General features: G+C 36.7%; 1 protein-coding gene and 1 pseudogene across 3 annotated transcripts in view; one reads left to right on the forward strand and one right to left on the reverse strand.

Annotated features, from left to right (window-relative positions):
• Nucleotides 1-16,395, reverse strand: part of TRAPPC9 (trafficking protein particle complex subunit 9) — a 942,595-nt gene that overhangs the window by 846,413 nt on the left and 79,787 nt on the right. For all 3 annotated transcript variants that reach the window (XM_020967021.2, XM_020967026.2, XM_078153761.1), the window contains one exon: nt 12,279-12,495. In XM_020967021.2, the coding sequence (XP_020822680.1) occupies nt 12,279-12,495 (217 nt within the window). The remainder of the gene's footprint in view (nt 1-12,278; nt 12,496-16,395) is intronic.
• LOC144457207 (nmrA-like family domain-containing protein 1 pseudogene) lies at nt 7,501-8,528 on the forward strand (annotated as a pseudogene).

Below are 16,395 nucleotides of genomic sequence, written 5' to 3' on the forward strand. Positions count from 1 at the left end.
ACCATCTAATCCCCACCCCCTACACAAAACTCCCTTAACAAGCCTGTAGCAAAATCAAAAGTTCCAGGAAGAATTCCTCCTAGGCTACTTTATAATTCCAGTCAATAAACAAACACAGCTTTTCTCCCTCCTGGAAATATTATATTGTATTACAAAATCTTGCAGACAAAGAGTTTTTCTCTAACTATATACACCAAAGGGTCAGCAGTAAATGAGTTGACAGCAGACAACAGGAGTGCTTAGTGTCTTAACCATCTTCAGCCTATTAATGTATTGAGTATACCCAAAGCAGAAAGAGTATTTGCTGGTATCAGAGAAGCTTATCAGGAGAGGGCCACATAAATCTTTCTTGGCCATTTTTTATTTTCCTGTTGCACCTCACTTGCCAGAATAAAATGCTGCAGCACCAACACATTTATGAGTCTATACAGTTTACAGGTTTTGTTCTAGTTTGATCATTTCTTTCTCCCAGAATTCAGACCTACAAATACATCAAGGAAGGTGTTTAGAGCCACGTTGTGATAAAAGCACCTATGAAGTTGGGAGTTTAGGGACCATGTCACTCTGTCAAATAATTCCACATCTGTAAACAAAGTACACTTGAGCTATACAAAATAACTAGACTTAGTTCTTCCCAAAAAGATAAAACTAAAAAAATAAAAGGGCACACACACTGAGAAAGTAGAGTTGCTGGCATTTTTTCCTTCAAGAAAGAGGCCGTTATTGTAGGAAGTACAATGTAAAAACCCCACAAGTATGCAAAATATTCACTTTTTTTGACAGCAAAAACTGGAAATTAGGGGGATGTCCACTGACAGGGGAGGGAATACCTGAACAAACTGTTGTATAAGAATGTAATGGACTGTAATTTCACCATAAGATTAAGTGGATAGGTAGAATTCAAAGAAGCACCAAAAGAATTGCATAGCCAAGAGAAGAACACAGACAATAAGATAATTAAGATGAATGCTGAAGAACTATGAAACTAATTGAAGCCCCAGAAGACAGATTAGGAAACAAATCTTCCTTTCAGTAAAGAAATAGGGAAATTTTGTATACACTGTCAAACTTGATCACTCTGGTTTCTCTTAAGAGTTTTCTTTGTTACAAGGAAGATTTCATGGAGTAGGAGGATATCCAAGATAAACACAGAATATGGCACAAGATATAAGCTATAAAATTTGTTTTGAAAAAAAGACAAAATAAAGCACACAAGATATAGAGCTCAAGTCCCTTCCCAACCATTTCCTATCTGTGTGACCTTTAGCAAGTCAGTTAAATGAAGTCTCAGTTATCTCACCTATAAAATTTTGCCAGCACTATCCATATTATCTGCTTCATAGGTCTGTATCGTAAGGATAAAATGAGAATGCATATAAAAAGCATTCTGGAAAATTCAGAAGTATTTCTCCATAGCTTCTTTCCATTATTTCCATCACATGAGTCACTGGAGAACCTTCCTAAAATGGAGGCTTTGGAAATACAGAGCTACTCTTTTTCTTCTGCCCTCATCCTTGAAGTTAGTAATTCACCAAGAATTCAACAAATATCTATTAAGCCCCTAGCACAGATTAAACACGACTGGTTCCTAGTCAGGGATGGAGTATAGCTAAACAAGGGTTGGAAAGAACATTACCTGCTTAAAGCCCAAAAATTTCATTTTTTTACAAAAGGCTTTAAGCAAAGGGGTAGAGTGCTGGGGGAACTGCCTACATGTATACAGTAAACTAGATACTATAGGGCCTAGCCACTCTGTAGGAAGCAGAATAGTAATAGAGATGACCAAAAATTCATAGCAAGCATACTCCAAGGAAAGAGCAAGCAATAAAACCCGCAGACAGTGAATATAGACCAAAAACACAAAATAAAAGTTACAAGCAAGAATCAGACAGCCAAATGCAAGGGGGCAAATTTGACCTCATAAGTATCACCGAAAGTCAGTGAGATGAAACCCATGACTGAAATATGATTCTGGGTGGGTATGCTTTAGTTCCAAAGTAACAAATAAATGAGGGGAAGTAATATTCTATATCAAGAAGATAAATTCATGGAAGGAAATCCAGGAATCAGAGCAGAAAAATTTCTGGATAAAGATCATTACAAGAAGAAATAAGGTAACTGTATCACCAGAGTATACCACATGCCAACTAGACAGGAATGAAAAAACATATGACAATTCAAGAAAAGGATCACAAGCTTTGGGCAGAGGCATGATATGGCAATGACTGGGTTGGGAGAGGGAGAGGCTTCAATTATCTGAGACATCTCCTGGGGTTCTCACTGCAAAAAAACAAAAACAAAAACAAACAAAAAACCAAAACCCAGCTAGACCTTCTGGCAAAAAAGTGGATTGTGACTCCCAGCCCCACAATCTCCAAAAAAAAAATGCATCCAATATATATTAATTAAAATTGGAGCAAGAATATGAAAAGTTAAGAAACACTTCTATATAATGAAATGCCTTCTGAAAGAACAATGAAGGACTCTGTGAAGGCACAGCTTTCCTTAATGGCTCCCAACCTGATGCACACTTATCATGACCAACCCTGATAAACCTACTTGAGGCAACATCCACTAAGGTCCCTGTCACACAGGGTAAACTAGTTTTCCCTTAAAAGGTAATGAAACTATCCTTGAGACTTAATTGGCCCAGAAGTCTAAGGTTCAAGCTACTGACAGATGATTTAGAATTCCTTGGCTACCATGTGAGTCAATACTACCTCCTAATAGGATGCATCTCCTTCAAATAAATTAATTAATTCTGTGGGATCAACAGCAAGGAATAGTACTAAGAAACTCTAGTATGATTGAAATGAGAATTTTAAAAATAAAATAGAATGAAAATTAGTGCAAAAATTAAAGTTCTCAAATAAGAAGTCAATAAAACAAATAATTAGAAATATGACATGAAATCACTACAAAATAGTCTTTAAAAAAAAAGAATGACAGGTTTTGACTTCAAAAACACAAAAACAGAAGAAAATTTGACTGATAAAAATCAAAATGCAACAACACTATCAATATACACAAGCCAAAGTAAGCAGCCTTGAAGACAAGATGCACAAAGATAATTTAAGAATCATAGGTGTCCCACAAAAACATGACTTTAAAAGCCTGAATATCATATACAGGGAAAAATATTTAAAATTATCCAGAAGTTCCCTGTAAACAGGGAGCAAAGTATTGATCAATAAAATCTATAGACTGTCAAAAGGTACAAAGTTCAAGTTTAAGTCATCAAAGTGTGAAATATTGCATATGACATGATAGCTCAGTCAGTTTTGCTTACCTGTTTTGATTTGTTACAAGGAAGATTTCAATCAATTCACACACATTTATTAAATACTTTTGTGACAGGTACTATGCCTATTAGGCAATAAATGGCCTCGAGTAGCTATTATCTACCAGAGAAACCAATAAGATACACACAGATAAGTGAATAAAAATATATTAAAAATAAAAACAAAGGGAGGGAAGGGAGCAACTGAGGCAATTTTTCAACAATGTTTTTCCCATGCATATTTTAACAATCATACAAGATCCTTGAAAGATATAACAGAGGTAGCTTTGTTCAAAGACCCTCTCATAATATTAATATCAAAAGAAGCTAAAAACAGGGAAACTTACACTTGCCAAGGTACTAGCCACTGTTAGGGAGAAGTTCAGAACAGTGTTAAAACTGAAGAAAGAATCCCTAGAAATACTGAACGCCCTGCCACAGGACGCTCCTATTCAGATGACATTGTATTGATTAAATCAAACCCCAGAGTATAAATAATGACTACGTGTGTGTGTGTGTGTGTGTGTGTGTGTGTGTGTGTGTGTGTGTATGTGTGTGGGTGTGGGTGTGTCAGTAGGTGCGTATGGAACAACTTATATAGTTCATATACCAATATGTGTGTATACATATATGTATATGTGTGTATGTGTGTGTACACACAGTGCAAATGGACAATAAGCTGGGCCCAGAACTGAACAGGAAGTAAACGGGCCAGATTGTCTTTAAAATGTTGTACAATTACTAACAAAGCCCAACAGCAAGAGATAGAAAGAGAAATTCCGTTTAAAGTTACTGTAGACACTATAAAATATCTGGGAGTCCACCTGCCAAAACAAACCCAGGAACTATATGAACACAATTACAAAACACTTTCCACACAAATAGTCACATCTAAATGGAAAAACATCAGTTACTCATGGGTAGGCCGAGCTAATATAATAAAAATGACAATTCTACCTAAGCTAACCTACTTATTCAATGCCATACCAATCAAACTAACAACAACAAAAAAAAATAACGAAATTTGTCTGGAAGAACAAAAGGCCGAGAATATCAAGGGAATTAATGAAAAGAAACACTAAGGGAAGGTAGCCTAGCTTTACCAGATATTAAATTGTATTATAAAGCAGCAATCATCAAAACCATTTAGTACTGGCAAAGAAATAGAGTGGTAAATCAGTGGAATAGGTTAGGTATGCAAGACACAGTAGTCAATGACTATAGTAATCTACTGTTTGATAAACCCAGACTCCAGCTTCTGAGATAAGAACTCACTATTTGACAAAAACTGCTGAGAAAACTAGGAAATAGTTGGGCAGAAACTGAGCATAGACCAATATCATACATTGTATACCAAAATAAAGTCAAAATGGATACATGGTTTAAATGGGTACATGACACAAAGGCTGATACCATAAACAAACTGGGAGAGCAAGGAATAGTTTACCTGTCAGATTTGAAGAAAATGGAAGAATTTATGACCAAAAATGAGATAGAAAACATTGTAAAATGCAAAATGGATAATTTTGATTACATTAAATTGAAAAGTTTTAGCACAAACAAAGCCAATGCAACCAAGATTAGGAGGGAAGCAGAAAACTGGGAAAGAATTTTTACAACCAGCACATCTGATTAAGGCTTCATATCTAAAATATATACAGAACTAAGTCAAATCTATAAGAATACACATAATTCCCCAATTGATAAATGGTCAAAGGATATGAATAGGCAGTTTTCAGATGAAGAAATTAAAGGTATCTATAACCATATGAAATGCTGTAAATCACTATTAATTAGAGAAATGCAAATCAAAACAACTCTTAGGTACCATAACATACCTATCAGACTGGCTAACATGACAAAACAGGAAAATTATAAATGCTGGAGAAGATGTGGGAAAATTGGAACACTAATGCATTGTTGGTGGAGTTGTGAACCGATCCAACCATTCTGGAGAACAATTTGAAACTATGCCCAAAGGGCTATAAAAACGTGCATACTCTTTGACCCAGCAATAGCATTTCTAGGGCTGTATCCAAAAGAAATCATAAAAATGGAAAAGGATCCACATGTAAAAAAATATTTATAGCAGCTCTTTTTGTGGTGGCCATGAAATGGAAATTGAGGGGATGACCATCAATTGGGGAATGGCTGAACAAGTTGTGGTATATGAATGTAATGGAATACTGTTGTGCTATAAGAAATGATGAGCAGGCAGACTTCAGAAAAACCTGAAGGATTTATATGAACTGATGCTGAGTGCAGTGAGCAGAACCAAGAGAACACTGACATTAACAGTCACATTGTGTGATGACTGACTTTGATAGACTTAGCTCTTCTCAGCAATACAAGGATCTAAGACAATTCCAAAAGACTCAAGATGGAAAATGCTATCCACATCCAGAGAAAGAATTATGGAGTCTGAATGCAGATCGAAGCATACTATTTGCGCTCTCTCTCTCTCTCTCTCTCTCTCTCTCTCTCTCTCTCTCTCTCTCTCTCTCTCGCTCTCTCTCTCTCTCTCTCTTTTATTTTTTTTGGTTTTGTTTCTTCTTTCTCATGGTTCCTCCCATTTGTTCCAATTCTTCTTTACAACATGGCTAACGGGAAAATGTTTAATAATAATGCATATGTAGAGCCTGTATCCGATTACATGCTGTCTTGGGGAGGGAGAAAGAGGGGAGGGGGAGAAAATTTAAAACTTAAAAGCTTATGGAATTTAATGTTGAAAACTAAAACTAAATAAATTAATTTTTTTAAAGGGGGGTGGGGTTCTACAGGTGTTCTAATGACTCCACGCTTCTCCCTGAAACAAAGTCCCATTTTGATAACACCAATATACTTTCAGTGATGTTGTACAGTCATGTACAACATGAGTGAGTCATAGAATACTATAATCTCAAAAAAAGGGAAGCTGAAGGTCACCAAAAGAGTAATGAAGAGGCACATGGTAGGCATAAACAAGTTAAAACACATTCCAAATAAGGAATTATCCAGAAATGAGGTAAAGGAAAAATGTATAACCACAAAAATGGATCTGCTGGTCACGTGGTAAAAATGAGAAATAGCAAAATGGACAGTCAACATGTTGTAATGGTACATAATGTTTAAAAAAGCATGAGGAAGCTCCCCAGCATTTTGAATGGACCCCCTATGGTAGCTTTGTGAGAAGTCATGGACAAAAGTCACAAAAGATGAACAGATATATAGGAGTTATAAGAAGTGCCTATATATAAACGAGTTTACCATTCCTTGGAGCATCTGAGTATTACTCTTAGACTGAGACTTAGTAGCACAGGATCCATAATTGGGATATGGCTGTGCATAGTTATACGTTATCTAAAATGAACTAGCTAGATAAAAGGGCAAGTCACTTAAATGACTGCCTGCCTCGGTTTCTCATCTGTAAAATGGGGATTATAATAGCACTTACCTCCCAGAATTGTTGTGAGAATAAAATGAGATATCTGTAAAGCAATTTGCAGGCCTTAAAAGTGCTACGTGTACTGCAAGCTATCATTATTTTTTTATTACTATTATTAGGAGAGCAGCAATATATACTAAGGAAATTTACTCATGTAGAAATCCAGTGGGATGGGGAAACATGGTAGAGAAAGTTTAAGTAAAGAAAAAGAATGCTGGGTGTAACCTGACAGATACCACTGATTCTGTGAGAACAGATTTAAGAGTTCAGAAAGGATAAATGGAATCCTATGGCTTAAAATTCTAAAGGAAAAGTCAGCCCAAGAAGGATAAGGAGCTATCAGAAATGAAATTCTGAAAACACATGAAGAAACAAAATCCAATAAGAAGGAAACTGGAAGGCAGAACAGCAAAGTAGAAAGAGCACTGAAACTGAAATCAGCAGATCTGGGGCCAAATTCCAATTCTGTCACTTATTATCTATGTGACCCTGGGCAAGTCACATCACTTTTCTAGGCCTCAATTTCCTCTTCTATAAAATGGAAATGACAGTACCTACCCCATATGATTGTTGTGAGGGTCAAATGAGATAATATTTGTAAGGCACTCTGCACAGTGCCTGGCACATAGTAATATGATAGATAGACAGATAGATAGATAGATAGATAGATAGATAGATAGATAGATAGATAGATAGATAGATAGATAGATAGATGGTTGATAGATAGAAAGATGCTTATTCATTTCTCCCTTCCCTCCCCCTCCAACTCTTATCCCCTTATCCTAGATGCAAGATTATGTTTGCAGACCAACAAGCAGGCCAGTTTGGCTACAGCATAGTATGTGAAAGAGAGTAATATTCAACAAATCTGGAAAGAAAGACAAGCCAGGGTAAGCTCCTTTATGTCAGGATGCTAGAAGAAAAGACTTTTCTAATCTGAGTTCCTTCTCTTGCTCTGTGACTCTTCAGGGCTGACAAGAAACTAGTAGTGGCTTCTGGAAGAATAGATGCTCAGTGTGGTTCAGTTGCCAAACCCTCCTGGAAGACAGGACATTCAAGATTCATAAGGTGACTCAAAAACCCCAGCAGAAAGTAGAAGAAGAAAAAAAAAACTGAAGCATCAAGATTGCAGAGAGAGGTGGTATGAAGAGATCAGAAGGATAAAAAGAACCTAGAGCCAGTCTGGCAGAGGCCTATCCAGCTTTTGCTGTGACCATCTAATGGGAAATTTTCAACCAGGAGCAGATTAAGAAAGGTAAACTTCTGGCTGATCTGTCCAAATGCCTGGACTTGAGTCATGTGATCTACAATGGACCAGAAACTGTAAAGAAGCTGACAAAAGACCAGTTGATTGGCAGGCGCTTTGATGGCAATGGGGAGGTTGAGGAATACTTCCAGGCTTTAGCTGCACCAATGATCAGTGTCCAACTTGCCCTGCTACTTTGAAAACCTCCTCACCAACTTCCTACCCCAGAAAGCCCCTGATGGAAAAGACTACTTGCTATGTCTGCCCTTGGGTCATGTTTCAATGGATGAGATGATAGTGGCCAACCAAGGCTGAAGTTGCCAGAAGAATACGTTTATCGAAACACTGGGCTTGACACCTTCAAGCACTCAGCTACAAAGTACACCTCCCTCCTCTCTGAACACAGCAGAAAGACTATACATGGTTCTAAAATCTCACCTGACGAGTACAAGAAGCTTGACTTGGCCCAGGACCTGACCAATATAGTCTATTTCTACACCATTAATCCAGACCAAGATGTGGAACTGACCATGAAACTCAACCCTAAGGCCAGGACTCTGAACAGTGGCTCAGAATAGCACAAATAGGCCTCTGAAGACCTGAGAATACCTCTGCTGCTTCCCTCCTACTCTGCCATCATAGCCCAAGCATCATGATGGAGGAGGATACTTCAAAATGGGAGCAAGTAGCCCCTGTTGGCTTTTGTTTTTGGTTCTTGGGTTTTTTAAAGCCGCTGTGCTTAGCCTCAAATCAAACCTTCGTGGCTTTGTATTTCAGAATTCAACATTTCTTATTCAAGTATGATGAAAGCCTTCATCAAAAACACCACTTGAAAAGTCAGCCAAAAATCTTAATGACAACTAGAGCTGCTTCTGAAGCAGTATAGGCCATTCAAATAAAGCCCCTTCATCATGAAATAGTTGCCGGTCTCCACTGCCTAAATGGAAACTACAGTGAGTTCTATTGTATTTAAATACCATTTACCTATGCATCTCTTTGACATGTTTCATCCCTTCCAAAGCTCAAGCAATACAAAGCAAACTATATGTCTGTAACTACTGTTATCAAAGGCAAAAGTAAAGCAGCTAAGAATAATATTTCTTATTTTCCCCTTCTAAATATTTTTAAATTAAAATCCATACAATAAACATTTTATTACATGTTGGAGACTAGTAAGCATTCTTCTGAGAACATTACATGATATTTACTTAGAGAAACTGGAAGAGAAGACCAATCTGGTCAAAATAATTTCCCCTGCCCTTCAATAGGATGACATATTTTAACATTTCCCCACCTTTTACAATAATAATTTCCTCCCAGAGAACCAGATGAAAAATTACCACTCAACTAGTACTAAATTTAAAATGTCAAAGATTTTGAAAATGGATTCAAATAAATTAAAATGATTTGGCTGTAGGCATCATTACCTTTCCAAGTCTCCATTTTAATCCAAATTAGGATACAATTCTATCACACCAAATAATTTCTAAGAATTTGCAAATGCCATTTTATTCTTCATAACCACCAAAGAAATTTTGCCTGCAGTTACCTCCATGATAAGATGTAATGATAGCTTCCTCAAGGGCAGGCCACGTGTATTACGTACCTCTCTAACTCGAGGGCTCAGTCTAAGGGGAAGATGCTCAATAAACATTTGATCATAATAAGCTGAAAAGCTATGAATAGGCCAGACAAGTTTTAAATAATGAAGGTAAGGAGAGCCAGAAGAAAATAAGCCATTTCATCCACTAACTTGTAAACAGTTCAGGCAGCAGGGAAAGTATGATGTGGTGGGAAAAAAACATTGGACTTGAAACAAGAGCTGAGTTCAAGTATTAATTCCTGTCCCCATAATGAAAGGCCAGCCATCTCACTTCTCTGTGACCCTATTTTCTCATCAGTAAAACAGAAAGACTAATACTCATTCTACCAACCTTACTGGGTTGTTGCAATAAAAGCATTTTACAAACCACCTAATACTGTATAAACAGGAGTTATTATTGGGAGTATTATTATCATGCTGCAACCCTGCAACACCAGTAGCATCTAGTTTAAAAGAAATAAATCACATAACCTGGCTTTTCCATCTCTGTGATGCTAAATAACTAACTTGACTGATTTTTTTTTTCCTCCGCACCAAAATGACCAGTCATTTTCATACTTCAGTCTAAGCCTTTCCCTGCTATGAGAGTAGAGGAAAAAAATATCTCCTCACTTTTTGGGGCCATCCTCTGAGCAGAGGCTGAAAAGGTAAAATATGCTCCAAGTTAAGCAGGGCCAAAGGCACAACTAGCATCAAGGTACAAAAGCTTTGGTTTCAACTTGGAACTAGTCCTAAGATCCCTTTCAGCTCCCACATCCTTATTTTACGAAAAGGCACAATGCAATTCAACAAACATTTATGAAGCACCTACTATAGTCAAGGAAAGCACCATACCATGCTTTGACTTTAGAAAATACAAATGTGCATATCACTATAAATACTATTAAACATTTACTTAATACCTAATATGTGCAAGGCAACCTAAGAACATTAAAAAATTTAACTGCACTTAAAATCTGATGATTTAGATTTCTTCAATCACCTCTGTGAAATTATTTTCTCACCTTGAAAAATTCCTTGAATAATTCCTGCCTAACTTCCACACAGGATAACTGAGATATCAAAAGAGATCATGGATATGAAAATTTTTTGTGAAATGTAAAATGATACAAATATTAGTCATAATTTTTATCACCAATCTATATAACTGGAGAGAGAATTCTGAGGTTCTGATTCCTTTGCCCCAATTTTTAATAATAATAATAGCTAATATTTCTATAGTGCTTTAAGATTTACAAAGTGTTTTACATATACTACCTCATTGAATCCTCACAACAACCCTGTAAGGTAAGTGATGATATTATATATGTTTTAGAGATGAGCAAATTGAAGCAGAGAGAGGTTAAGTGCCTGGCCCAGTGTTACAAAGCTAACAAGAGTCTGAGGTAGGATTTCAACTCAAGTCATTCTTACTCCAAATCCACTGTTCAATCCATAGCACCACCATGATGCCTAATCAAGATTTATAATCAAAGACTGCTTTCAGTTTCTTTCTTTCTTTCTTTCTTTTTTTTTTGGTGAGGCAATTGGGGTTTGCCCAGGGTCACACAGCTAGTAAGTGCTATGTGTCTGAGGCCACATTTGAACTCAGGTCCTCCTGACTCCAGGACTGGTGCTCCATCCACTGCACCACCTAGCTGTCCCCTCAGTCTCATTTTAAATAGTGAAAGTATTTGATTAGAAATTTTAATTTTCAAACTGAATAGGTATTCCCACATCACTCAAAACTGAGGTCAAAGAACCAACAACCAATGTGTCTACTAAACCCTTGAGGGCAAGACCATGTATTCTTTATCTTTGTATTTCTATCTATACATTAGTCATATCTATATATTAGTAGTTCCTACTACATGCACAGCATGGTGCTGGGCAATGGGAACCAAAGAAAACCTGAATTCAGTCCTACCTCTGATGCAGACTGGCCACGCAACCCTAAGGAAATCATTCATCTCTTTAGGCAACTCTCTAAGACTTTAAGTTTCAGAAAGAATGCCTACCTACATTAGGAGAAGGAGTCTCCTTACCTAGGAGTTCCCTATAAAAATGAAATCACTAGTCCAGTTCCTGTCCTATGTATTCACAGAGATATATACACACCTAAGGGTGTATGAAAATATATACAAAGTATCTCAAAAGTCTTAGTACATTGTTAAGTTTTATTATTAATTAGCTTTGTATACTCAGTTTTAATAGCCTAAAACTTTACTAGGTCTTTATCACACCCTCTATGTGTATTTAGATACATAGAGGTAATGATACAGGCTGCTCTGAAAAAGGATTGTACTCCTAAAGCTGTTATCTCTTTGTAAGGAAAAAGATACACACACACACATAGACACACATACACACTAGATGTCCTCTCACTGCTACGGCTCTCCCTCTGTGACAACCTTCACTTTACCTGCATATCTCTTGTATGCTACAGACGTTTGCAAGTTGTCTCCTCTATTCAACTGTGAGCTCCTTGAAAGCTCGAACTGTTTTTTGCCTTTCTTTGTATCCCCAGAACTTAGCTGAGTGCCTGGCACACAATAAGTGCTTAATAAATGCTTGCTGATTTGTTGTTGACACTAAAAAACAACAACAACAACAACAACAAACAACCCAGCCATCATAGTTTGCACTCAGGTTTCATACAAACTGGATACGAATAAAAATTGAGGCCATATTCTTAGCAATTAGTGAATTCATAAATATCTTGTACTCCCACAGGATTAGAATTTACCTTTGTTGAAGTCCTTGGGATCCAAGGACAAGCTATAGCCAGGAAGAGTCTCCAAGAGCAGTTTGTAGCAAGCCCTCCACCCAGGCTCTGCAATACTGGGGGCCACGCACTGCATTGCTGCTACCCGCTTGAAGAAAGCAGATTTGCGATGGAAACCAATGAGCTCGTAGAGCTCAGAAAGAATGCTGTAACGCTGGATCTTCTCTTCTTCTGAAAGCTGAAATACAGAAAGAAACAAACAAAATTTGTACAAGTTCTGCATGAATAATGCAGAGAACACACATAAAATGTTTATTTTCCTTTAAGGACAAAAGAAAGATATGAAATATCATAAAAAATAAGATCCTTGATACATACATTAATACATTAGTAATGAGTAGAAATATGACACTGATTTTTGCCCCATGTCAAATTCTAAAAACTTTTCTAACACCTACCTCCTGAACTTTGGCCTTTCTTTTCTGCTAATAAGGTCTATATTCCTCAGTGTATTCATAAGGTATATATTCTGAAAGATAACTATTGTAATACAAGGCATATTATAAATAATACCATTTGTTGATTCTTAGAAAATATGATAGTAAAACATTGTGAGAGATTAATTCCATAGGAACAATGTTTAGCCACATACAGTGAACAATATGGTGTGTGAACCACAGAATCAAGAGACTGTAGGAGATCTTTAGACCACCTCACAGCTGAACAGGAATCTTCTCTATGACACCCTTGGATAAGTCATCATCCAGCATGATAGGAACCATACAGTAATGAGGAACCAATTAATTTCACTTTTACATGTAACAGTCCCTCAAAATACTCGAATACAGTTATCAAGTTGTCCTCCTTCATTCTAAAATCTTATAATGCTATGATACTAATAAAAGAAAGCAGTATATCTCCAAATAAATACAAATGCACATTAGAACATGAAAGGTATGAAGGAGAGTTTCAAAAGTTCTTGGAGACATACAACAAGGGACTAAGGTTGGGTAAGGTCACTCACAGGAATGGTTATCAAGAAAAGCTTCATAATTGAGGTAGCCTGATATGGACCTTGAAGGAAGAAAAGGATAGGTAGAAAAAGGAAAACACAAATGGGTAAAGGCATAAAGACAAAGAAAGGACAGAATTAGGGAGGAAACACAGGAGGTCGTCATTATCCAAGCATAATTAGTATAGGGGGAAAAAAAACACTCAAAGTGAATCCACTTAAAAGAGGATACATTTCACCATAAATAGAGAATAATGAGTATGACTTGGAAATGAAATCTAAAATTAAAATAAGTTTATTTGTCCTATGTTTAACAAAATATAGATAATTTTATCTTCTAATTCTTAAAATAAAATTTTAATTCTTATCATAAAAATACATCAAGTGTTGTTTGGTTTGGGAATTATAATTTTATTACAAAATTATATGGTAACACAATAAAAACATCCTTCAGTCCATGTCTGACTTGTATAACATGATAATAAAGAGGTTTATTGTTGCAATAATATTTGAGGGCTTCAACAATTTTCTAAGGGCTTCTCTTTTGAAGCACCTTTTAATAATCAGCAAGAGAAACTGACCTACAAAGAGTGGATGGGGACAAAAGCTAGTGTTAAGCAGGGACACTTGTTTGAACAAAGGCTAATTTAATAAGTGGTCGGTTCTTTAGTGGATATCTTCATACGATGGTGACTTTTACTTCTCTATATGTCATGAAGAAGCAGTGTGGTACAGTGAATAGAGAGCTAATCTCCAAGCTAGACTGAAGAGACAGCATGGTGTCTTGGTGTGACCTAAGCAAATTACCTGACCTCAGTAACTGTCCAAAACTAGAAGGTACAAAAATGCTGCCCATTTGCATTTGTGGAAAGAGCTTCTTCATTAGGAATTCCACACAATGGTTAAGTCACAAAAATAGGGCAAAACAACATACAACTTCATGGTTATAATGACTTAGATTATAAGAAATCTCGGGAGTAAAGGTTGTCCAGGATACAGAGTGGATGCTAGGGAGAATTATGAATTAAGGCTAGAAAGGTAGACAAAACCTGTATGACAAAAAGCCTTGAAATCAGTGTTTTATTCAGTAGAGAACCACGGATGATTTTGGAGCAGGACAGTGTTTATGATCAGACCTATGTTTTCAAAAGACTATAAACAGAGCAGTGTGTAGGAAAATTTAGAATGCAGAAAGGCTGGGTCATGGGGAAGTTAAGGGGCTAGAAAAATAAAACATGTGAGAAATAAGAGCCTCAATGAAGGTAATGACTGTAGGAGTGGAAAGGAATTATTAAGACTCAAGACAATCATCAGTTCATATGGATTCAATTATCATCTCTATGCTGATGGTTCTCAAATCTACATATTCAGCCCTAAACCTCTCTGACTTCCACTGACTCCTCTCCCACTGCCTAATGGACATCTAGAGCTGGATATCCAAAGCTGAATTCATTATCTTTGCCACAAACCCTCTCCTCTTCCTAACTTCCCTATGACTGATGAGTGTACCACCATCTGTGCAGTCACCAGACATGCAACCTAGGTGTTGACCAAGACCTGCCAATTTTGCCTTCATAACATCTCTCAAATACACCCCCTTCTCTCCTCTGACACTACCACATAACCCTGGCACAAGCCCTCATCACCTCATGCCTAGACTATTACAACAGTCTACTTGTTGGTCTCCACTCCAATCCATCCTACACTCAGCTGCCTACCTGATCTTCTTAAAATACAGGTCTGACCATGTCACTTCCTCTACTCAATAAACTCCAGTGATTTCCTACTACCTCCAGGATCAAATATAAAATGCTCTATTTGGTGTTCAAAGGTCTTTGTAACCTGCATCCCACCTACTTTTCCAATCTTCTTACACCTTACACTCTTCTCCCCCCACATACTCTTTGACCCCTTGCTGATCCTCAAACAAGACACTCCATCTCCCAACTGATTATTTTCACCAGCCAGCCTCCAAACCCCATCTCTGCCTCCTGGCTTCCCTAGCTTCTTTTAAGTTTCAGATAAAAATACCACTTTCTATAGGAAATATTTCCCAACCCTACCCCCCTCAATTCTAGTGCCTTCTCTTTTTTGATTATTTCCAATTTATCCTACTCAGTATCTAGCTTTCTGCACATAGCTGTTAACATGCTGTCTTTCCTATTAGACTGTGAGCTCCCTCAAAACAGAACCTACTTTTTGTATTTCTTTGTATCCTCAGTACTTAGAACAGTGCCTGGCACAGAGTCGGCACTTTTTAATTAATATTTATGGACTGACTGACTACTTAGAGAACCCAACAGAGTCAACAAAAAAAAAAAAACTTGAAACAAATTCAACAAAGTTACAGTATATGAAATAAACTCAAAAAAACCCAATAGAATTTCTATATATTTGATCAAAACCCAGGAGGGAGAGATGGAAAGAGAATTTCCATTTAAAATAACTACATATTATAAAAAATGTTTGGGAAGCTACCTGCCAAGACACACACAAGAACTATGTGAATACAACTACAAAATACTCTCCAAAAAAGAAAGACACTTAAATAGAGAAATAATAACTGCCATGGGCAGGCTGCATCAATATAATAAAAATGACAATACTTAAATTTGACATACCAATCAAACTACCAAAGAATTATTTTATAAAATCAAGAAAAAAATAATAGCAAAATTCATCTGGAGGAACAAGAGCTCAAGAATCTCATGGGAAATAATGAGAAAAAAGGGAGAAAAAAGGGAACTTAGCAATACCAGATTTCAATTTATACAACAAAGCAGTACATTAAAATAATTTAGTATTGGCTAAAAGTAGACTGATCAGTGAAAGGTTAGGTTTAAAACAAACTGAAGCAAATACAGTAGCCTGATGTTGAATAAACCCAAAGACTCAAAGTACTAGAATAAGAATTCACTATTTAACAAAAACTGCTGAGGAAAATGGAATGCCATCTGGAAGAAACCAGGTATAGACAAATATCTCACATTTTATACCAAGAAAAGTTCTAAATAAATACATGACCTAGATGACATCATATACAAATTAGAAGAGTAAGGAAGAAATTATCTTTTACATTTATGAATAGGAGATGAGTTCATAACCAAACAAGGGATAGAGAGGATC

This window comes from Phascolarctos cinereus, unplaced genomic scaffold (assembly GCF_003287225.1).
Source record: "Phascolarctos cinereus isolate Bilbo 61053 unplaced genomic scaffold, phaCin_HiC Scaffold_4;HRSCAF=312, whole genome shotgun sequence".
NCBI classification, from domain to species: Eukaryota; Metazoa; Chordata; class Mammalia; order Diprotodontia; family Phascolarctidae; genus Phascolarctos; species Phascolarctos cinereus.